Source organism: Podarcis filfolensis (assembly GCF_964270895.1).
Source record: "Podarcis filfolensis genome assembly, chromosome: 8".
Taxonomy (NCBI): domain Eukaryota; kingdom Metazoa; phylum Chordata; class Lepidosauria; order Squamata; family Lacertidae; genus Podarcis; species Podarcis filfolensis.
The window spans coordinates 81,696,763-81,721,549 of record NC_139611.1 but is presented as its reverse complement, the minus strand read 5'-3'; the positions used below and the strand labels follow the sequence as shown (position 1 = coordinate 81,721,549).

At 47.0% G+C, this 24,787-nt stretch overlaps 1 protein-coding gene across 1 annotated transcript; it reads left to right on the top strand.

Moving 5' to 3' along the window:
• Window positions 1–20: 20 nt before the first annotated feature.
• Window positions 21–24,553, top strand: DMAC2 (distal membrane arm assembly component 2). The gene is made up of 7 exons (XM_083627933.1): window positions 21–562; window positions 840–3,170; window positions 9,082–9,272; window positions 11,424–11,504; window positions 13,874–14,001; window positions 16,929–17,091; window positions 24,035–24,553. The coding sequence occupies exons 2-7, from the start codon at window positions 3,132–3,134 to the stop codon at window positions 24,234–24,236; spliced, it is 804 nt and encodes a 267-aa protein (XP_083484059.1). The 5' UTR covers window positions 21–562; window positions 840–3,131; the 3' UTR covers window positions 24,237–24,553.
• Window positions 24,554–24,787: the final 234 nt, after the last annotated feature.

The window sequence follows — 24,787 nt, the reverse complement described above, 5'->3', positions numbered from 1 at the left end:
TATCTCCTTGTAATCCACAGCAGTCGCTGACACCAGAAATGCCACCCGAAAAAGAGAGAAGAGAGGCTTGGAAGAAACAGGTCCAGCTCTGCAAGTGGCCAGCTGGGCTGTCAGTGCAAAGTCCGGGGTGCAGCTGGTGACGGAGCCTATTCATACGCCCTTGTTTTCTCTTTCTGCCCCACAAGGAACAGAAAGTCCTGTCAGGGCACTAGGCGGTGAGAGCGCAGGACACGCCCTCACAATCCAGAACACACAGATACTGTACACACACAGACAGACAGGAGAAGGAAGTAACACATCATCACACATAATTAACTGAAAGCAATTCCCTGCCACAGGATGTGATGATGCCAGAGGGCTAGATAGAGATGTTTGCTTTTAAGGTCAAGGTAGACTCAGAGGGCGTGAGTCGTCTGTTAGTCATTGCATGATGGAGTGCTCCCATTCTCTCCTTACCTGATCTTTTTTGACCCCACCAAAACACCCACATTCACAGCACACAATTAAAGCACTATTGTTATGTACTGAGTTGAATAGGATTCAAACTGCAGCAGTCTGATTGGTCCTAGAACAATAGGATTCAGAATGCAGCAGTCTGATTGGTCCTAGAACAATAGGATTCAGAATGCAGCAGTCTGATTGGTCCTAGAACAATGCAGCAGTATGATTGGTTGGCAGGAACCACCCAATCATGCTCCAGATAGAAGCGAATCCACAACCTGATTGGCTTACAGTAGAATTCCGGAATTAGCCAATCATGTGCAGCCCATTGTGTAAATAATGTATATAAAGCAGATGCTTTGAGGGGACATTCATTCATTCCTCCTCACCACTACGAGCTGAATAAAGAGCATGAAATCACTTTGCGACTCTGAGTATATTTCAAGGGGTTGGTTGTTAAACCACTCTAGAAGCCGGAATAAGGGAGCTCTGTAGCTCTCCTAAGAACTCTCAGCACCCTTAACAAACTACAGCAAACTCCCAGGATTTTTTGAGGGAAGCCACGACTCTTTGAAATTACGTCACAGTGCTTTAAATGTATGGCATGACTGTGCCCACAGTAAGAGTGGCTGAAATAATGATCTCTTCCCCTCCCCTTGATTTTTATATATATATAAAAATTCTGCGAACCTCCGCGGGTTCCCTTAAGTCTGCAGAAACCTCTTGCACCTCTCTGTTGCAGGTATTTACCGTAAGTATGAGCATCTGAAAGATTTGTTAAGATTAGTATTACTTATACAGGTAAACAGGCCAGATCACACCATACATTTAGAGCAGTTAACATATTACTTTAAACAACCATGGCTCCCCTCCAGGAAAACCTGGGAACTGTCGTTTGCTATGGGTGCTGAGATTTGTTAGGAGAGCTACAATTCCCAGAGCTCCCTGTAGAGAGGGATTGATTCATAAGTGACTGATAATTGTAGCTCTTTGAGGGGGGAAGTAGAGTCTCCTAACAACTCAGCACCCATAAAAAACTACAGTTCCCATGATTCTTTCAGAGAAGCCGTCACAGTGCTCTGAATCTGACCTGCAGATGTGGTCTGCTGTCTCTGAGAAGAGAAGCTGGAAAATGACACTTAAGGGCAGGTGGTCTTCTCTCTGTACAACCTACTTGCAAGCTTCCCAGAGTTATCTGCCTACTGCTTTTGAAAGCAGAATGATGGATGCTTTACATTTGACCCCGCAGGCCTCTCCTGTGGAGCCCAAGGAAGTATTAAGGAAAAGTTATTCTTAAGACAGTAGCTGGGCAAGGAAATGGTGGGGATGGTACATATAGAATAAACAAACAAGAACATATGTTTAGAGAAGATTGGAAAATGTTTATTGAATATACGGTGGGAAATTGTGTACACTTGAAAACGTTGGCAGCATTAAGATAAATTCAACAGTGTAAATAAGTTTTGATGGATGGAATAACAGAATACTGAATGGTTTAGTTTTTGTAAAATATGCAGGGATTTATGATGTGCAAAATGAACTATGGAAAGAAAAGAAGGGAAGCCATTGATACTTTAGTAAAGGTAAAGGTACCCCTGACCATTAGGTCCAGTCGCGGACGACTCTGGAGTTGCACGCTCATCTCGCTCTATAGGCTAAGGGAGCCAGTGTTTGTCCGCAGACAGCTTCCGGGTCATGTGGCCAGCATGACTAAGCCCCTTCTGGCGAACCAGAGCAGAGCATGGAAATGTGCCGTTTACCTTCCTACCGGAGCGGTACCTATTTATCTACTTGCACTTTGACATGCTTTCGAACTGCTAGGTGGGCAGAAGCAGGGACCGAGCAATGGCAGCTCACCGCGTAGTGGGGATTCGAACCGCCAACCTTCTGATTGGCAAGCTCTAGGCTCAGTGGTTTAGACCACAGCGCCACCCACGTCTCTCCATTGATATTTTAAGGATTTTTAAATGATTATTCTAAACTGTAAAACAAAAAATTTAATGATAGATAGATAGAGGAAACGGTGGGGATGGTAATAGTATTTCTCACTCTGACCTGGAGGAACCATAAACTCAATGCAGGTTTTGCTTGTGAGCATGTGCTGAATGCCTTCCTTTTATTACACCAACTTGCACCCACCCACAGAACTGCCTCTGACCACATGCAGAGTGCTTCAAAGAGGCACTTTTAAAACAATCGTTGTTAATGACAATCCCTTTGGACATTTGTAGACATTTCCAAAACCTCATTCTTTATTTAAATCACCACGATCTTGCAGAAATTAGATGAATCAATGTCGAAAACAACATATGAATTTCTAGCCTGGTTTCAATCTTCCTGTCGTGGCACCTGGTCAAAAGAATGAAATCCTGGCTAAGCCAGTAAAACCCTGTCTTGTTGTCAACCAGGGAAGAAGCCTTTACATATTTCAACACCTGGTCAAATGAATTTTATCTGATAGCACCACATCGATTTGAACAGTCTTGCCCTCTTTCCTTAAAAGGAGCTCGTCTCCTCCGTCTTGAGAACACATAGAGTAAATACATCTCCAATTCCAGGTAAGGGCAAGAAATCGACAGGCGACTTCATTTGCCGCCTTTGAGCATGCCTAGAATCTACGGCGCATGCTCAGTAGCATTGGAACAGGATCCTAGACGGCGTTTCCGCCCTCCTTCAAGTGCCCTTACCGAATGTCACATGACTTGTCCAAGATGGCTGCGCCCATGTTGGTAAGTGACCTGGTGGAGGTGCATGGTTTTTTCCCCTTGGCAATCTTGTCTTGGCCATGTTAGCAGCGGAGCTGGAAGGACCGGGGGTGGGGAGTCGGAAGCGAGGAAGTGTTTACTTTCACACGGCCGGCATGGAGAAGAGAATGTGCTGTTGTTGCTGCTTTCCATGTGGCTGCTGGGGAAATTGATGTTTTCCTCCCCAAATTAATCTCTGCTCTGCACGGTTGTCACCTTTTCTACGGGCTTTTCGCCCGCGCCGTTAGCAGCAACTTGGCAGATAGAAATTAAGCAAGGGGCGCTTATTCCTACTGTTGAATTTCTCCGCAAGCAACGGTTCCATTTGGAGGACTTTATCAGCAGCAAGACTTAAAAAACTGGGAACCGGCAACACTCCTTGCATCTCCTGGGGGAAGATGATGAGTGCTCATAGCTACTTTGGTTACCATGGTTGCCAACTTCCTATTATACCAGAGCTGCTGCGCTTTAACAGCTGTGACAAAAGAGATAATTTAGTAGCTGGAAACTTGCCCCATTACTGCATCTCTCTGCTGGGGATAGTTTCACCTGTTGCATTTTTGCCTGACACCTGCTACTGCTAAAAGCACAGGAGCCTTGCTAGGAAGATGTCAGCAGCACATTCTCCCATCCCAGCAGAAAGGGTTCCTTAGCTGATGCTGCTCTTTCCCTTCCTCTCTCCTTTTGTACAGTGATTCATGGGGTCAGTTGCTCATATAATAGAGAAACGTGTATTGGTTTCTGAGTTATAGAATCAGTTCATAAGTGTCTAGTCTTTATTTTGTTTTGGCTAAACCGAAACACCTACAGCTCCCTGGGTTTGCACTTGTTTTCATTACAGTGGTACCTTGGGTTACAGATACTTCAGGTTACAGACGCTTCAGGTTACAGACTCTGCTAACGCAGAAATAGTACCTCGGGTTAAGAACTTTGCTTCAGGATGAGAACAAAAATAATGCGGCGGCAGTGGGAGACCCCATTAGCTAAAGTGGTACCTCAGGTTAAGAACAGTTTCAGGTTAAGAACAGATCTCTGGAACGAATTAAGTTCTTAACCCGAGGTACCACTGCAATGTGGATTCCAAAAACAGTGTTTGCTGTACGACCAGCTGGTGGTGCTATACATCAACAAAAGATGCTGCTTCTGTGTTCTGACTATTCTATTCTGTACAGCATTCGTAATATGTAATTTTATAATGTTGGGCTGCTGTTTTGCCTGGCAGGGCTTTTGTGCTGTTAGCAACTGCATGGCAGACAGAAAATGTGTAGAAGGAGTTTTTGCCTTCAGTGTTGTCTCCTTGCCAGGAAACCAGTCACCTGCTGGATTTCTGACCTTACCCAGGGTTGTGCACTATTTAAAAGGGTTTACAGCTCAGTCCTGGTCATGTCTACTCCAGTGTAAACCCTGCTGAATTTAGTGGGGCTTGCTCCCAGGAAAGCGCGGTTAGGATTGCAGCCTAATCCCATTTAGCTGAGGGTGGTGCTGTGGGTTAAACCACAGAGCCTGGGACTTGCCGATCAGAAGGTCGGCGGTTCGAATCCCCGCGACAGGGTGAGCTCCCGTTGCTCGGTCCCTGCTCCTGCCATCGTAGCAGTTCGAAAGCACGTCAAAGTGCAAGTAGATAAATAGGTACCGCTCCAGCGGGAAGGTAAACGGCGTTTCCGTGCGCTGCTCTGGTTTGCCAGAAGCGTCTTAGTCATGCTGGCCACATGACCCGGAAGCTGTACGCCCGCTCCCTCGGCCAATAAAGCGAGATGAGCGCCGCAACCCCAGAGTCAGCCACGACTGGACCTAATGGTCAGGGGTCCCTTTACCTTTACCTTTAAGCCCGGTAGAATTTAATGGAGCTTGCATCTGAGTTGACAATGTTAAGCTTGTGTTGCTAATCCTCTATGTGTAATTAATTGGTTAAATCAAAATATTGCTGCCTCTAATGGCAAACTCAGGTAGTAAGCGCCAACAGAAGCGGAGCCAAAACAAAACTTAGGTGCGTGGTTGGTTGTAAGGTTTGTGCGCACGTTCCTGCCCACTCCCTATCTTTTGAGTTTGCCCGAAATGTCTGAAGAGGGCTATAGCGGATTGTTCATGAGGGGAGATGTGAACAGGAGACTTCCCTTGCTCACTGTGCAACGTGGCAGCAGGGAGAGCACCTCAGCAGAGGTCTCACCTCTGCAAATATCCAGATGAATCTGGTTGCTTGCTATTAAAAATAGAACATTAACCTAGATCAGGCACCCCCTACCTGCAGCCCTCCAGATGTTTTGGCCTACAACTCCCATGATCCCTTGCTAACAGGACCAGTGGTCAGGGATGATGGGAACTGTAGTCAAAACATCTGGAGGGCCGAAAGTTGGGGATGCCTGACCTAGATGGACTACACGTTCCGATCCAGTTGGGTTTCTCTTTTGTTCTTATGGCTGCATGGGAAGAAAGTGTGAGAGGTAACTCTGAAACTGCTGCTGTGCAATTTCCCTCCCGTGATTCATAAGGCAACATCCTAATTGCTTAACTAGTCTGAGATTTTTTGAAGCAGATGCAGCCAGCCTTGCTGCGGTGCCAGAGGGCAACTTGTAAACAGGACTTTTCTTTTCCCTGGCTTGTGATTGATTTGGTTGTCAGCTAGACGGGCTGGGAAGAAATGTGGTCTGTTGGTTTCCCTCTTTAACATTTCCTTTCCTGTTTCTCTGCTTGAAAGCAGCTGAGCCCTTAATGCATCTGTTTGGCACCTTGGATTGCGGATGGGATTGCAAATTCCTTCCTGGGTTTTGTCTCTTATGAGCAGTGTGTTGTCTGCAGACATTAGCAGATGGGGATGTTCACTTGCCACAAAGTTCTTTTTCTTTTTTTAGTCTGGCCGGTTTAGCAACCCTAGTTTGACAGATCTGGATGTAAGAGCTCCAGATCTGAATCAATATGGTGAAACAATATGGGCTCACCAGGAGGACCAACTGTTGCTTGTGCATATAAAATGGGAATTGTGGCGTGTTTCTGTGGGTGGGTGTAGAAGGAGGCAAAGAAAGGATAAGGGGGGGGGGCAGCAGATCTAAATAGACTGGAGACCAACACAAGAGCCCTGCTGGATCCGACCAAGATATTTATTTATTTAGACATACATACCCTGCCTTTACCCCCTGATGGGACTCAAGGCACCTTACATATAAAAATAAGAACCACTAAAACATAAGGGGAAAAATCCACTCATTAAAAACAGTTGAACATTGATAGAAGTAAGAGTAAATACATATATGTAATCTATAAAATCTATTAAAACCATACAAATGGTTACCAAAAAAAGGGCACGGCACCAGCCCCCTTGTTAAAATAAATCAGTACCCAAAAAACTGTTGGAACGAAGAAGGGGAAAGGGCGGACTATTATTAATGCGTATAAACATATAGATAATCTTTGGCTGATTAATATTCTACAACTTTTTAAATGTGTCTGTGGGAAGGGGAGTGTTATTGTTTCGCTGGGTTTCCGTTTGTTTGTTTTAGTAATTTGCTTGTTTTTACCTGTTATTCATTCGGTGAACCACCCTGAGATCTTATCATGAAGGGCAGTATATAAACCTAATCAACAACAACAACAACAAAATACCCTACTCCCCCCCCCACCTCCTCCCCTGCAACCAAAATGGTTTCTTCCAATTCCATCCGGTTTGGGGCGTAGGAGGCAGGGTTTCATAGGGACCAATCAGATGGCTGTAGGGAGCTCACAAACAGCGTGGGGGTTATTGCTTCCATGTTCTGGGGGCATCGAGTTGACAACCGTGGGAAGTCGAGCTGCTGGATGAGAGGGCATAGCAGTCAACCGTCCCTTATTTGGCGGGAAACTCCCTTATCCCAGCGCCGTGTCCCGCTGCTGTCCCTTATTGATGGATGTCCCTTAAATTTCCCGGGTTTCAAAGGAAGCAGCTCCTCTCCCTCCCTCCCTGCCGGCCAGGGAGGAGGGAGGCTCCAACTGTGTTGCTTGGCTGCCCGGCCTGCCCCCCTCCGGCCTCCTCTCACCAGCCTCGGCCCCCGGGAGCCCCTCTGGCCCTTCCGCTGCCATCCTCCTCGCGGCCGCCGAACTGAGCGTCTCTACCTGGGGCCTCCCCTCTGCCCGTCACTGCCGCTCCTGCTCGGCCGTACTGTGGCTGTGCCGCCGAAGTACCCGAATGAGATGGGCAGCCTGGCGTTGCCTATGAATTGCTGAGGAGCCTTGAGAGGAGAGCGAGGGCAGCCATGGAGAAAGCAGTTCAGAGAGAGGAGGCGGAGGCGGAGACGCGGGCAGGTGTTCCAAGGGCTAACCATAGAGGGGGAAAGCGGAGGAAGGACCGCAAGCGCTTCTCCCATAGATTTGTAGTGGTAGACTAGCATAGATGGTCTGATCTGCGGGTTTACTTTGGGCGCTATTTCCACCGCCCCCCTTCCTCCCGCCCCGCCTGATGGAATTGAGAGCTGCAGATGGAGCACAAGAGAAAAATCCAGAACTGCACCAGCATCTTCGTAGCTTGGACTTCGTTTTACGCAAAAAGTGGTTGCTGCTTGTAGTTCTTTAATTGCAGTGTTTCATCAGCTGGTGTCTTGAGCAGCAACCTCTGGAAATGAAGGGCTAAAAACTGGCGCTGCTCTCCAAAATTATCTGTTCCCTTTTAACTTCGTATTTCAGCTGGTTGACTAAAATCCCTTATTTTGGCTGCTGATCCCTCATTTTCGAGGCTGCCGGTCCCTTATTTTCAAATCTGCAAGTTGACAGCTATGATGAGAGGGGCTTGCTTTGGTCTGATCCAGCCAGGCTGATGTTATGATGCAAAAAGTGGGAGGGATGTGACAGCAAAGAGGAGAACGAGCAAATTCAGAGGTCAAGTGGGGTCCCTTTAAAATATGACCAGGCGGCACCCACACTGCTGATGGCATCCTTCCTTTGAGACCAGGTGTCATCTGGTCCTAGTCTTTCTGATGGAGCGGGGCTTACTGCCTCTCCCTCCAGCTTTGACAGCCACCAGATGGACTGGGCACTGCTATGGCTTTCCCAGTAGCTGCTTTTCCCAGGTACAGTGGGAATGGCTTGGCTGACGAACAAACCGGCTCCTGAATGCCGAAAACCCGGAAGTAAGTGATCCTGTTTTTGAACATTTTTTGGAAGCTGAACATCTGCCGCGGCTTCCGCTAGAGTGCAGGAAGCTCCTGCAGCCAATCAGAAGCCACGCCTTGGTTTTCGGTTTTGGGAATCAAACGAACTTCCGGAATGGATTAAGTTTGAGAACCAAGGTTCCACTGTACATGGTTTAAAAAGTAGGGAAGAGAATGTTGTTAAACTCCAGCTTCCATCAGCCCCAGCCAACGTGAGCAATGGCCAGGGATGATGTCAGTAGGTCTGGGTGATAGATCATACCAAACAGGTTTGAAGTCCATATTGTGATATCAGTTTCACAATTTTTGACCTGGTGATATATCGTGAATCATGATGCGTGTGGGTGTGTTTATGTGCTATGCAAAAATCACAATGCGGGAAAAACCTTATTTCAGACTTTGTGGTATATCAGTATATCGCAAGGTTTAGCTGCTGATATATTGCGATGTTCAAAACCACATATCACCCAGTCCTAGATGGGAGTTGGAGCCCACCAGCATATAGAGAGCAGAATATATAAATGCCAAAAATTATGCGGGAGAGTTATATTGCAGAACGAGTTAACAAGCTGCTGGACCTGGAAAAGCGGAAGAATGGTGGCCTAAAAAGGATTTATTGTGTTAATGTGGGAAATGGTCATGTTACATTTCCAACCTCCCGTTGGAGATGCAAAAAGGAATGACACAAGGAAACTGCAATATTTCGACAAAATGTGTCTTCCTTTCCAAATAACGCTCTCTCCCCGCCCCCCACCCCTACCCCTGGTTTGTTCTTTCTCCAGTTCCAGCACAGCAGAGGTTTCGTCTCATTATGCTACACCAGCCTCCGGTATAGGAGCAAATCAACTTTCCCCACTCCAGGTCCCGTGAAAAGCAAGTTTCTCCAGTACCTCTGCGACCGCTTCTATGACATCGAAACCATTGTAGACTTTGGCAAGAGGCTAAGGCTATGGAACGCACAAAGGAAAAACAGGTATATGCCCCTGCCTCGTGTTTTTCAGGAACGTTTCTGTTGGGAATCTGAGGTGAGAGACCCACGTGGCAGAAGTTGTCCCCAGTTCCAGTCACCACACAGAGGCAGCTTAAGGTCCAAGACATTTTACAGCTGCAGAAGATAAGGCTTCAGTAATACAGTTCCGGATGCTGATGTATATGTACAGTTTGTAGGCTTTGCAGATACAGATACAGGCAATTCCCCACCTACACACATTCAAGGCGTAAGGCCTCTCCCGGTATGCCCCATGGAGGACCTTAAGGTCCATAAATAGCAACACCCTAAAGGTCCCAGACCCTAAGGAAGTTAGATTAGCCTCAACTAGAGCCAGGGCCTTTTCAACACTGGCCCTGGCCTGGTGGAACGCTCTGTCTCATGAGACCAGGGCCCTGCAGGATCTGATTTCCTTCTGCAGGGCCTGTAAGACAGAGTTGTTCCGCCTGGCCTTTGGCTTGGAATCAATTTGATTCCCCATCTTTTTTTTTTTTCCTTTCTCCTTCTGTGATAAGGCTGTATTTTGATGTTTTAATGTTGTATTTAACCTTGTTTTTAAGTTGTATTTCAATCAATTTGTTTTTATTATTAGTTGTTAGCTGCCCTGAGCCCGGCCTTGGCTGGGGAGGGCGGGGTATAAATAAAATTTATTATTATTATTATTATTATTATTATTATTATTATTATTATTATTATTAAGGTACATGTGTGACCACAGATGCATGCACTATTTTCGGCCCCAGAAGGCGGCAGGGTGAAGCACATCACACCAACACACACGTTGCCTTGGAACACAACCTCCGCGCAAATTGTAGATACTGTATATACAAGCACAAAGTATTTCTGTTGCTCCAGCAATTAAGGCGTCACAGACTCCAGCTCACAGACAGACTCGCTGACTGACTAATGAGCTGATATGCCTTAATTACTTATGGCAATGGCTCAGTGCCGCCTATATAGCAACTGGCTTCGCTGACCTTGCACATGTTGCCTTACCTCCTACATGGGGTGGTTTTGCTCATGAAGGAAATTAACCCCTTCCTCCATGTCCAGTTCCTCCAACAGTTTCTAGTCCAGAGGTGACCCGCTAGGCATTGCTGGGCTCCCAGCTCCCACCAGCCCCAGCTGACATGGCCAAAGGGAAGGGATGATGGGAGTTGTAGTCTGACAGCCTGCCTGGGGAACCATGGATCTGGACTGTTTTCTCACACTAGCAACGCTTCCTGTAGAATTCTATCCGTGATGTTTCAGCTGCACAATCAGAATGGATTTCAGGAACCAAAAAGTCGTACTGTATTGAAAAAATGCGACTCTCGACCCCAGAATGGGAACCAGGCATTCTGTTTTGGTAACTGTAACCCTGGTTTAAGGAGCCATTCGGCCCCTAGCTTATACAGCGGTACGTCTGGTTGCGAATGGGATCTGTTCCGGAGCCCCGTTCGCAACATGAGCAGAACGCAACCCGCGTCTGCGCATGCACAGGTCGCGATTCACCGCTTCTGTGCATGCGCGTGACATCATTTTGCACGTCTGCGCATGCGCAAGCGGCGAAACCTGGAAGTAACCCTTTCTGGTACTTCCAGGTTGCCGCAGGACGCAACCTGAAAACACGCAACCTGAAGCAAACGTAACAAGAGGTATGACTGTACAGTGGTACCTTGGGTTAAGTACTTAATTTGTTCCGGAGGTCCGTACTTAACCTGAAACTGTTCTTAACCTGAAGCACTACTTTAGCTAACGGGGCCTCCTGCTGCTGCCGCACCGCCGGAGCACAATTTCTGTTCTCATCCTGAAGTAAAGTTCTTAACCTGAAGCACTATTTCTGGGTTAGCGGAGTCTGTAACCTGAAGCGTCTGTAACCTGAGGTACCACTGTGTATCAGAATTTCCAACCTTGCTTACGTCTCAGTGCTGCCCTTGGAGAGCTCAGTGCAGAGGAAGATGGAGACAAAGTTGGAAAGGAAAGTGTGATTGAAAAATGAGCGTCATAAAGTGAGCTTCCTACCGCCTCAGCGTAGCTTTAGACCACGTTTGTTTGTTTTGTTTTAATGCCCTTCTTTAATGTGGGATCGGGTGAACAACAAAGAGCCGGTTCCAAGTGATTTGAATGACTAACATGTCCCAACTTGACCCTCAGATACAACATCCAGGCGAAGAACCATTTCGGGGAAAATATCGCAGCTGCCGTCTTTGTCCTGGCTTTGAAGGGAAGCATTAGGTACGTCAAACGTGCCCCGGCCAAAGCACTGCATTGTGGGAGTTACCTGAGGATCTTCTCAGAGACTCTTGATCCTCTGAGGGCCTCTATAGATTCCCTCTTGGAGTTTTCTTTGATGTTCTTTCCAGTTTTATAGCCCAAGGCAGCTAGAATAAAACTGGGAGGGCGGCTTGTTCTGCCAGTTTTCTGTGGGAGCCATTTTGTTGATCCCAGTCACTCATGCATTTAAAACCACCTCTAAAACCCCTCAGGAAAGGAGAGAGAAAAGGCTTTTAAACAAACATAGCTATTGTTTGCTGAGCTTCTTGTTATACAAAAATACATACAATGTATTTCAAAGCATAGGTAAAAATACGTTGCCCTTTGTTGTTGTTCAATAAATTTATCAATGAATCAATTCTTTTTATTCATACTTATTCAGAGATATACAGAAATACATACCCATTGTAAAGTATATTTTAATATAATATGCTGAGATAAAACAGAGATAAAAAAGAAAAGGAGAAACCTAAAGAAGAGAAAGCAAGAGAAAAGGAAGAGAGAGAAAACACTAATGAAAGATAGAGTAGAAAAAAGGAGTTCTGACTCTCTGCAGCTACATATGATTTTTATTTTTTAAGATCCAACCATTCTCTCTTCTATAAACCAGAATTATTTTTCAATCTTAAAATCCAGATATTACAAGTTCGTTTTCTCTTTCAGACAGAAAGTCCCTAAGAAATTTTCTATCCTTAACAAACATTAGTAGTGATTTTTCCTCTAATTAAACATGTTAGCTTAGCCATCTCAGCCAAGTCCAATAATTTTATCAGTCATTCTTCTATAGTGGGTCTTTCCATCTTTTGGCGTGTAGTAGTTTCATCGCAGTAATCATATATTGGAGTAATTGTCCATAATCCTTTTCTAACTGTATTTCAGTTAGCCCTAAAAGAAAGAGTTCTGGCTTCAGTTGGATATTAACTAGTAAAAATATGTTGCAGTAGAAGCATATTTGCATAAAAACACATGCAATTAAAAAAATGCACAAAGGAAGCCTCCATATCAGTAGCAGAAAAACTTGGCAGCACAGCTAACTATATTGCCTAAGGCAGTCAAAGACCTATGAGAAAAGGTTAAGTTTTTACCTGGTGCTACCTGCCAAGGAGCCAGGTGGAAATCACTGGGTAGAGTATGCCTAGGTAGAGCGGGTGGTGCTGTGGTCTAAACCACAGAGCCTGGGGCTTACCGATCAGAAGTTTGGCGGTTCGAATCCCCACAATGGGGTGAGCTCCCGTTGCTCGGTCCCTGCTCCTGCCAACCTAGCAGTTCAAAAGCACGTCAAAGTGCAAGTAGATAAATAGGTACCTCTCTGGCGGGAAGGAAAACAGCATTTCTGTGCACTGCTCTGGTTCGCCAGAAGCGGCTTAGTCATGCTGGCCACATGACCCGGAAGCTGTACGCCTGCTCCCTCGGCCACTAAAGCGAGATGAGCGCTGCAACCCCAGAGTTGTCCGCAACTGGACCTAACGGTCAGGGGTCCCTCTACCTTTACCTGCCAAGGAGCGAGGTGGAAATCACTGGGTAGAACATGCCATAATGGGGACCAGGAAAGGCCCTTTTCCCTTGCCATCATTCTCTGAGCTTCTCTCAAAATTAGAACCTGTTAAGCTAGAACCTGTTAAGTGTCCGAACCTAAGAACAGTCTTACAAAAAACGCCAGCACCCAAATTCTGTAGAGAGAAAAAGCCAGATTCTGAAATGATGATGATGATGATGATGATGATGATAAGTTATTTATGTCCTGCCCTCCCCAGCTGAAGCCGGGCTCAGAGAGGCTAACAACAGTAAAAATAGCACAATTTACATAAAATCACAATCAATTAATTGAAATACATTCTAAAATCAATTCAATTCTAAAATCAATTCAGAGTCAAATCAATGGCAACCATTGGGCTAGAGTTCTATGAGGAATACCGAAGGAGGGGGTCAGACTGCGCCTTGGCCAAAGGCCTGGTGGAACAGCTCTGTCTTGCAGGCCCTGTGGAAAGATGTCAAGTCCTGCAGGGCCCTAGTCTCTTGTGACAGAGCGTTCCACCAGATCGGGGCCACGGCCGAAAAAGCCCTGGCTCTGGTTGAGGCCAGCCTATCCTCCCTGTGGCCCGGGACCTCCAAGATGTTTTTGTTTGGAGACCATAAGGTCCTCCATGGGACATACCAGGAGAGGCATACCAGGAAATACCGTAGGATTATCTGAATAATCCTGCCAATTTTACACCCCTCGCGCACACACGCCATCTGCTTCCTGCCTTTTGCTGAAGCTGCCCCGTGAGAGAACCACCTACAAGAACGGGTTGTGTCAAATCAACAAAGCAGCATCATTTTTGTTTCAGGCTCCGGGGCAAAACGGAATGGGAGGACCAGAAGGGCGGCTTGGTTTTCCTACAAGACAAAGACACTTGCTTGGAAGGAGCCAACCTCAGCGGCTCCATCATCAACTATGACGGCCTGGATAACCTGGGTAATAAGACGTTGTGCTTTTGAGTGTCCAGAGGGCTTTCAGGTGGAGGGACCTGTGTTGTCTTCGCTGCAGGAATAGGCAGCTGAAGGCTCTGGGTTGAAATGTATCCGTCCTCCTACCCCCACAGCGGTTTCAAGCAGTTGTTAAATAATAGGGGGAGGAGACAGGGGGCTGTTAATGAAATCTGCAAGCCTCCCCCCACCCGAATTCCCCAATTTTAGTTAAATCCCCCACACCTTCGTAGCCTTCTTTTTAAAAAAAGTAGCTAAAGGGGTCACCACAGAAGATAAGGAATCTGGGCCTCCTCTGTCCCTCTCTCCAAGGACACCCCTTCCCTTTACTGATCTTAGCACTTTCTCCTGGTCCCCATCTGCACAATACATTAAATGTACTCTTACGCCACTTTAAGCAGCCATGGTTCCCCCCCAGAGAATTCTGGGAGCTGTAGTTTTAAGGGTGCTGAGAGTTGCAAGGAGATCCCATTCCCTTCACAGAGTGGTTGAACAATCAGTCCCTCTTCTTAGTGAGCTCTGGAAAAGCGCTGCTGTCCTGAATCTTCAAAAATTCAGCCACAAGTTCTAGTTCTAGTGCGGCAGAGAGACGGAGCCAAACTTTTCCCCTCACACGTTCTTCCAGGCCATGTGTAGTTTTATAAACTTCTGTTGTGTCGCCTCGCTGTTTCTCCAAACTGAGAAGCCCCTGGCGCTGCAAACTTTCCTCCCAGGGAAATTGTTCCATCCTCCTTGATCGTTCCCGGTTGCGCTTTTCTGAACCTTTTGCAACTCTGCAATCTCCTTTTTGGAATGACACAATTAGAGCTGTACGCTGGCATTCTTCGTCCCGTTTGCACCAGCCCAACCCCTTAGCAGGGCACAAGCAGGGCGAGTTTTTCAGGCGAGATTGATCAGAACCACACACGGTATTCTAAGTGCAGTTGCAACATAGGTTTGTATGATAGTTGCTGACTAACAGGAAAATTTAATAATACTAGTAATAATTTTATTATTAATACCCTGTCCAACTGGCTGAGTTTCCCCAGCTACTCTGGGCGGCTTCCAACACATAGAAACATACATGAAACATGAAATTTATTATGGTCAGAAACCAGCTTGAGAAAACACAAACTACAATCCCAATAGCAAAACGAAACATTTAAAACAATATACAACAATGGATTTTAAGTTTAAAAGTGCGATAGGCATATAAACACATAAAAACTTTAAAATAGACTATCTTAGAGAAATGACCCAAAGTCACCCGTGGATCTGGGTTTGGGAATTTTCTTAACAAACCAGATTGAATCGGGGGATGATCTTCTGTGCGCAGAATCTGGTGACAATCCGGGTCGTCTTGTGGTCTTTGCCTAACAGGAGAAGATCGAGTTTTTGCTTTACCGGGAGGTCAGCAAGCCTCACCAGCAGGGGGTCAATGGTTTCACAGAAACATAATAAAGCATCAAATGTTAAAAAACATTCCCTGAAGTTTTGTAGTTCTTTATCTCCTTGACATCTGACGGGAGGGCGTTCCACAAGGCGGGTGCCACTACAGATGCAGCTTCACATCTTGCAGTGAGGGAACCACCACTCAGAGCTGGATCTCTGTGTGAGGGCTGGACGATGGGGATGGAGATGCTCCTTCAGGTTGAAGTCATTTAGGGCTTTAAAAGTCAGCACAAACACTTTGAATTGTGCTCGGAAACATCCTGGGAGCCAGTGAAGATCCAGTAGGACTGGTGTTATATGGTCCCGGCGGCCGCTCCCAGTCACCAGTCTGGCAGCCACATCCTGGATTAGTTGTGGTTTCTGAGTCACCTTCAAAGGCAGCCCCACGTAGAGCACATCGCGAGTAGTCCCAAGTGGGAGATAACCAGAGCATGTACCGCTTTGGCAAGACAGTGCGCAGGCAGGCAGGGTCTCAAGTCGGCATACTAGATGGAGCTGGTAGACAGCTGCCCTGGACACAGAACTGACCTGCAGTAGCCAGTGAATTTTTTCTGGTCATACACAATCATATGGACACTGAGGTCCAGCGGCGAGGGCCTTCTGGCGTTTCCCTCCCTGCGAGAAGCCAAGTTACAGGGAACCAGGCAGAGGGCCTTCTCGGTAGTGGCACCCGCCCTGTGGAACGCCCTCCCACCAGATGTCAAAGAGAACAACTACCAGACTTTTAGAAGGCATCTGAAGGCAGCCCTGTTTAGGGAAGCTTTTAATGTTTGATGCATTACTGTATTTTAATATTTTGTTGGAAGCCGCCCAGAGTGGATGGGGAAGCCCAGCCAGATGGGCGGGGTATAAATAATAAATTATTATTGTTATAAATTATTATATGGGTGGAGGGGTGGCGTAGGAAAGGAAACGACAATGTATCATCAAATATCTATCATGCATCTGATAGAACTGGGCTCTGGGCAACACTTCTTCCCTCCCCCTCACCGCCCCTCCACAATAAATTTGTTAGGTGCTACAGAGCTGCTATGTTTTTACTTTTAAGTCCCTGTCAGAGAAAAAGGCAGGGTATAAATAAATACATCATCATAATAGGGTTGCAGAGTTCTGATAGGTACCGTATTTTTCGCTCTATAAGACGCACCAGGCCACAAGACGCACCTAGTTTTTGGAGGAGGAAAACAAGAAGAAAAAAAATTCTGAATCTCAGAAGCCAGAACAGCAAGAGGGATCGCTGTGCAGTGAAAGCAGCAATCCCTCTTGCTGTTCTGGCTTCTGGGATAGCCTGCATTTGCTCTTACTTTTTAGGAGGGAAAAAGTGAGTCTTATAGAGCAAAAATACAGTATCTCTTTTTAGACTGAGCACACACCTGTTTGGACCATGTTACATGCCGGCAGGCATTGTATGGGGGTTGGGCTAGATGCAGATTGGCCGCAGCCAGTTTACAAACTTGCTTTTCCTTCCCGCCCTCCCTCCCGCAGTCAACCAAAGAAACCTGAAGCAGCTGGACCTCAGCAGGTGCCCCTACATCGACGACTGGAGTCTGAGTCGCCTTCACAACTTTGCAGACACCCTGCAGGAGCTTTCGCTGGCTGGGTGCCCGCAGGTCACGGAGAGGGGGCTGGCCTGCCTCCACCAGCTCGAGTGAGTACCAGTCAGTCAAAGGGGGTCCGAGTCGCGGTGCCTAGCAAGCAGGGGCTAGGAGTCTCCAGGGAACTCTTGCCTAAGAGCAGAATCCAGATACAAAGTCAGAGGTCCACTCCAGAGGTCAGGGAATGCAGACGATCACAGAGCCCAAGGGTCAAATGAAAGGTAGGGCCAGGAACTACAGGCATTGCTTCCAGCACCTGACTGCTGCTGAGAGCTGTGTTTAAGAAGGCTGAAGCCAGCTGGTTCTCATCAGCGCCTTCTCTTCCATGTCCTCGAAGGCTGATCAGCTGCAGGTGGAGTCACAATGCATTCTCCTCCTTCAGGTGTAGCGTTCCCAAGGCAAGGAAGGATTGGACTCTGATTAATAAAATACACACGAGGCTTGACCAACAAGACTCTGGGAGGAGTGCGTGTAATAATTCCTCTCCACCCCTCGGCCCAGGTCGTTTTATTCACAAAAGAACTTTTTACACAGTGTTTGTAAGAACCAATCAGATTTCCTCTGTGCATTTCAAAACCCCCAGGTGGGACAAAGTCAGATCAGAAGAAATTATTTTAACTGCAAAGAAACTATTTCTTACTTGAGCATGCATATGTAGTTCAGAGTAAATAAAATAGGAATAAAAGGAGGAATGCATTCAGCAAAACCCCGGAGGTCGTAAACAGGAGTATTTACTATCTCCTTGTGAACTCTCTTCCTGGCCCTTAAGATCTAGCTAAAGATTAAACTACATCAAAGCTACCTTCTATCTTTATGACCCAGGATGCCTGATGAACAACTGGCCTGTGTTTTAGAATGCTTATACGTGCCTGTCAGGTGTAGAGAAAGCAAATGGCAGAGGTGGAGATTCTTGTGGGATTCGATCAGAAACCATTGTCAATGAATCAAACCCAGTCAACGCAATGCTTTCATCACGAACACAATGGCCTCCTTCATTTTTCATAATTCCTCATAGCAATCCCACCTGACCCCCACACTCTGGATATTTGCACCCCTACGTGCAGGCTGCAGTTCAACAGGAGAAGCTGACCCCTGGCCCGTGACAGAGGGGCTTGTACTGGCAAAATTTGTAAAGTGCCAGAGGCCTTCACAGCAGCCCTCAAAACCACTTTCCCAAAAATTCAGACCCAGTGGATTTGCAGACTTCCTCTGTGCCAGTCTACGGCTAGGGCTGATGGGAGTTGTAGTGCAGAGTGGGGGCCACCTGGTTGGCAATGGCAGCTCTGTGCTAACCTGCCAGAGAGACAGCTGTGAAACTTGAAAGCCTTGCCATCACCTCATTTGCCGTGCCCGGAGCGAGAAAGAGCAGGTTGTTGACTAAGTGCTCCGGCAGGCAATGGCCTGGCTCACAATAATCTCAAGAATCCTTGGTTAAAATAAATGATGGCTTGATGTGCTAGTGCACTGCTCGCAAAATTGACCTGCAAGCACTTCACACAAACACACACCCTCTCTCTCTCACACTCACACAAGCACACACTCCTGTTACTGCTGGGAAACAAGCCATGGTCTGGTTTGTCATAATGCCCAGTCCATACTTACGGTTTGTTTCCCCCACAAAGCAGAAGTTCTACGCCACTAACAAATCTGGGTGTCGAGAGAAACAAGCCACAAGTTATGACAGTACAGGGAGAAGTGGAGTGCCTACATATGATGACAGCTGTGGGAGAAGTGGGCACCTTTTGAGGAAAACAGCCTGGTGGGATGAATTTGGCCTGTTGGCCAGAAGTTCCCCTCCTCTGGTCTGATGTGACGCAAGCAGCTGAAATTGTAGTTTGCTTCTCCCTTTGTGTTCTCCATCTGTAAGAAGAGCCTGCAGGATCTGGCCAGGGACCCATCTAGTCCAGGATCCTGACCTCTTTTTTTTTGTTTAAATGATCTTTATTGGTTTTACAGATTTTACAAATTTCACCATCATAATACATAATACATAATACATACCTTATTCTTTTTAACCTTAATACTTTAACTCTAAACAAGTTTGTACTTCCCTCCCTCCTCCTTCTGGTTTCTTTATATTTTCTTTACATTTACGCATTTGTCACATTTACATTCTATGTGTACTTAATAGGTACCCCTGCCCACATGGGCCAGTCGTGTCCGACTCTAGGGTTGTGCGTCCATCTCACTTAAGAGGCCGGGGGCCAGCGCTGTCTGGAGACACTTCCGGGTCACATGGCCAGCGTGACGAAGCTGCTCTGGCGAGCCAGCACCAGCGCAGCACACGGAAACGCCGTTTACCTTCCCGCTATAAAGCGGTCCCTATTTATCTACTTGCACTTAGGGGTGCTTTTGAACTGCTAGGTGGGCAGGAGCTGGGACCGAAAGACGGGAGCTCACCCCGCCGCGGGGATTCGAACCGCCGACCATGCATTCGGCAAGTCCTAGGCACTGAGGTTTTACCCACAGCGCCACCCGCGTCCCTTTGTGTACTTAATACTATGGAATAATACTATTCAAAATTTCTATTAAATATACATCCTTCCATTGTTGTAATATATTCGTTCAGTGTTCTTAAATCCTGCTTCCACAGAGTAATGGATTAAAACTGGTACACATGAAACACACACACACACACACACACACACACACTTGTTTTTCATGTGTACCAGTTTTAGCTAGGGGCGTGGGTGGCACTAGGGATGCAGTTGGCGCTGTGGGTTAAACCACAGAGCCTAGGACTTGCTGATCAGAAGGTCGGCGGTTCCAATCCCCGCGACGGGGTGAGCTCCCGTTGCTCAGTCCCAGCTCCTGCCAACCTAGCAGTTCGAAAGCACATCAAAATGCAAGTAGATAAATAGGTACCACTCTGGCAGGAAGGTAAACGGCGTTTCCGTGTGCTGCTCTGGTTCGCCAGAAGTGGCTTAGTCATGCTGGCCACATGAGCTGTATGGCGGCTCCCTCGGCCAATAAAGCGAGATGAGCGCCGCAACCCCAGAGTCGGCCACGACTGGACCTAATGGTCAGGGGTCCCTTTACCTTTACCTGAGTTTGTGGAAGCATGTTTGGCGCTGAAAGCTTGCAAGGAACACTTGGGATCCTAGTTGTCTAAATATGCTCCTGCCTTTAGCTGCTCAAGTCACCTTTTGCCCTTGATCTGAAGGATGGAGGCAGCAATGTTTGCTGAATACCAGTTACCGGAAACCACAGGAGGGAAAGAGGGGTCCTGTGTTCGAATACTGCTGGGTGGTTTCCCACCGGAGGCCCTGGTTGGCCCTTGTGAGAACGGGAGGCTGGACTAGATGTGCCCCCTGGCCTGATCCTGCAGGCTCTTCTTACAGATGGAGAACGAGTAGCCTTCCAGGAGTTGTTGGACTACGGTTCCCAAGAGTTGCAAAGGATGATGGGAGTTGTAGTCCAGAAGCGTTTGGAAGGTTTGCCTGTCCCTGATCTAAACTATGTGGACCGAAAGGCGAGGGAAGCACTTTAAAAGTTTTAACCTTTAAAGGCCTCTACAGCCTAGGACTCTCGTACCTACGGGATCACCTCTCCTGGTATGTCCCATGGAGGACCTTACGGTCTTCAAACAAAAACACCTTGGAGGTCCCGGGCCACAGGGAGGTTAGGCTGGCCTCAACCAGAGCCAGGGCTTTTTTGGCCATGGCCCCGATCTGGTGGAACGCTCTGTCACAAGAGACTAGGGCCCTGCGGGACTTGACATCTTTCCGCAGGGCCTGCAAGACAGAGCTGTTCCACCAGGCCTTTGGCCAAGGCACAGCCTGACCCCCTCCTTCGGTAATCCTCACAGAACTCTAGCCCAATGGTTGCCATTAATTTGATTTTGAATTGATTTTAGAATGAATTGGTTTTAGAATTCATTTCAAATGATTGATTGTGATTTTATGTGAACTGTGTTGCTTTTATTGTTGTTGGCTGCTCTGAGCCTGGCTTCGGTTGGGGCGGGCGGGATATAAAAAAAATATTATTATTATTATTATTATTATTATTATTATTATTATTATTTATTATTAAAGCTGCTGTGAGTCAGGCAGAGACAACTAGGGAATCAAGACAATCTGGAAGAGGTTCAGGTCATGGAGCATCTTCCTTGATTTGCAACCCTGAGTCAGGACAGGGTGTGGCCGTTGCAGATGAGCTGTTCCTTTAGGCTCTCTGCCACCCACGGTGTCGCCAGTTTTCCAAAGGTGATTTCCCCTTTCGGTTGTTTCGGGCCGGCTATTCAGGACTGCCCCGTGATGCTGAATGGCAGGAACTTCAGTACCGAGAAAAGGAAACGTTTCTCCCCACAACCTGTCATTAGCTTATGGAATTCCCCGCCACTAAAATTCCACCAGCTTGGGTATTTCATTTATTTTTAAAAGGATTAAGCAACGTTTATAGAGCAGCCAACCTGCCGAGGGCTGTTAGCCATCGCAGCTAAATGGAACCTCCACATTCAGAGGCACTGTACCTTCGCAACCTTCATAATTCTCTGTTTTAGTAATACGCCAGAAAGCTAGCCGATCTGGTTTGTTGAATTTGTGCGTTGCTCCTAAGTCCCAAAGCGAATTACAAGGACCAAACAAGTAATACCGTAGAAAATACAAAAAACGTATTTTTAAAAAATATAATCAGAGTAAATACAAAGCAGGCTAAAAAAAAAATGCATGGGGGTGGATCATGTAAATTAACCTGAAGCCCCGCAGATTAAAAGCAGGACTAGCTGAAGAAACCTTGGGTTGATTGGTTAAATTTGCCTCTAGTATTTTTTTAAAAAGGGGAGTGGGCAGTTCTTCTTCAGCCCAGTGGACACATGTCCTTATGAGTGGTAAAGGTAAAGGGACCCCTGACCATTAGGTCCAGTCGTGGCCGACTCTGGGGTTGCTGCGCTCATCTCGCTTTATTGGTCGAGGGAGCCGGCGTACAGCTTCCGGGTCATGTGGCCAGCATGACTAAGCCGCTTCTGGCAAACTAGCGCAGCGCACGGAAACGCCGTTTACCTTCCTGCCAGAGCAGTACCTATTTATCTACTTGCACTTTGACGTGCTTTCGAACTGCTAGGTTGGCAGGAGCAGGGACCGAGCAACGGGAGCTCACCCCATCGTGGGGATTTGAACCGCCAACCTTCCGATTGGCAAGCCCTAGGCTCTGTGGTTTAGACCACAGCGCCACCCGCGTCCCCCCTTATGGGTGGGGACAGAGGCAAAAAGTTGGCAGGGCAACAGATGGGGCTTTCACCTTTGCACAACAGGGCTACATTCCAGCCTTTCACAAAATAGACATTTCTGCAACACCCTTGTCCATCCAGCCACATGAGAGGCACTCGTAGGACCTATTTCAGCTAATCATAGAATCATAGAATCATAGAATCATAGAGTTGGAAGAGACCACAAGGGCCATCGAGTCCAACCCCCTGCCAAGCAGGAAACACCATCAGAGCACTCCTGACATATGGTTGTCAAGCCTCTGCTTAAAGACCTCCAAAGAAGGAGACTCCACCACACTCCTTGGCAGCAAATTCCACTGTCGAACAGCTCTTACTGTCAGGAAGTTCTTCCTAATGTTTAGGTGGAATCTTCTTTCTTGTAGTTTGGATCCATTGCTCCGTGTCCGCTTCTCTGGAGCAGCAGAAAACAACCTTTCTCCCTCCTCTGTGTGACATCCTTTTATATATTTGAACATGGCTATCATATCACCCCTTAACCTCCTCTTCTCCAGGCTAAACATGCCCAGCTAATGAACATCACCTGAGGAAGAGCGATGGAGCAACACTGGTAGAAGACCTGTCACGACCCAGGAAGCATCTCAAGGGATTCTGTATTCAGTCCCTGGGTGCAAGTCCCTAGTTTAGGCTTCTGTTTACGAAATTTATATTTCTCTTCTCACTGCAGAAAGTCCTGAAGTGGCTTCCAACCCAAATAAAAACACAATGGCAATAAAAAAAAATAAGCAAATAAGTTTGTTGAAATCACACTGAAGTATATTCAAGGATTCAGTGTCATAAAAGGGTTTATCCCCGATATTACCCGTCTACCTAGCCTACAGTGAACCAGGAAACAAAGCATTCAATCATGGTTCATAACCGTGAACACGCTTCTGCACCCGTATTTTGAAATGAGACATGATGTGTGTGTGTCACGGCTTAGAGGAGGCCTTGCCTTTCTGTTCTAAGATTACGTTTGCCGTCTTGCATAAGGGGTAAGATGAGTTTTCATAAAGGCTATATTAGTATTTGGCTCAGCTAATTGGGGGCACTGTTTTACTCAACCAAGATGCGGTTAACTGATTGCTGCAGCTGATTAATTGGCCACACACCAGAGCCCTCATTAAAACCCCCCCTGATTAATCCATTAAGGCTTTGGGTGTTTAATCTACCGTCGAGTGTTGTTGTTGTTGAGTCATTTAGTCATGTCTGACTCTCCGTGACCCCATGGACGAGAGCACACCAGGCACTCCTGTCTTCCACTGCCTCCCACAGTTTGGTCTAACTCATGTTGGTAGCTTCAAGAACACCGTCCTACCATCTCGTCCTCTGTTGTCCCCTTCTCCTTGTGCCCTCCATCTTTCCCAACATCAGGGTCTTTTCCAGGGAGTCTTCTCATGAGGTGGCCAAAGCCTCAGGATCTGTTCTTCAGGGCTGATTTCCTTAAGAATGGATAGGTTTTATCTTCTTGCAGGCTATGAGACTCTCAAGAGCAGGCATTCCCAACCTGCGGCCCTCCAGATGTTTTGGCCTACAACTCCCATGAGCCCTAGCTAACAGGACCAGTGGTCAGGGGTGATGGGAATTGTAGTCCAAAACATCTGGAGGGCCGAAGGTTGGGGATGCCTGCTCAAGAGTCTCCTCCAGCACCATAATTCAAAAGCATCAATTCTTTGGCGACCAGCCGCCTTTATGGTCCAGCTCTCACTTCCATACATCACTACAATTTTGCCGAAAGCCCTCTGTATTGGTAAAAATTTGCTTTATGAACCCTCCCACTCTTGTCCTTTCAGGAATCTCAGGTTCTTGGATGTCTCCGACCTGCCCTCCGTCCGCCACAAAGAACTGGTTCGGATCCTGCTGGAGGAGATGCTGCCTCAGTGTCACATTGTGGGGATGAACCTGCCCTTGGACTCTGAGAAACACGGAGGTGAAATAGAGGAGGAGCACCAGGGCGGTGCTGGAATCCAGAAAAAGAGAGAAGTCTCCATTTGAATGGGGAGGGCCGCATCTCAGAGACTCTTCCCCCACCCCCCCACCAACCAAGCAAATCAGAGCGTTCCCCCAAAGGCGACACAAAGACAACAGAATATGTGGTTGCTCTGAAGCAGGGATGGCGAATCTGTAGCCCTCGAGGTGCTGCTGGACTCCAATTCCCATCAGCCCCGGCCAGCATGGTTGGTGCTGAGGCATGATGGGACTTGGAGTCCAACAACACAGTTTCCCCACCCCTGTTCTAAAGAATGCCTGCACTATGGTTATTTCACCTTCCTTATGTTCCTCCACATAATAAACAGACCCTCCGTATTCTGGCAGTGTGTACCTCTGAGCTTTTATCGTTCCCTTTTAAATACAGTGGTACAGTGGTTTTTATACTGTAGTATAGTGTATTTTAAAATGGGGTTTCAGAGTTTTTAGGGGGGTTTGAATGTTTTATGCAGTTTTGCAGTTTCATTGTTCTGTATGGGACAATGACAATAAAGATATCATATATCGTATACCTCGGGTTACATACGCTTCAGGTTACATACGCTTCAGGTTACAGA

What these genes read in the sequence shown, in the direction of transcription:
- DMAC2 (XM_083627933.1), top strand. Translation starts at nt 3,132, where the DNA reads ATGTCACATGACTTGTCCAAGATGGCTGCGCCCATGTTG. An exon ending in AGATGGCTGCGCCCATGTTG is followed by an intron (nt 3,171 to 9,081) that starts GTAAGTGACCTG and finishes TTCTTTCTCCAG; the next exon opens with TTCCAGCACAGCAGAGGTTT. An exon ending in TGACGGCCTGGATAACCTGG is followed by an intron (nt 14,002 to 16,928) that starts GTAATAAGACGT and finishes TCCCTCCCGCAG; the next exon opens with TCAACCAAAGAAACCTGAAG.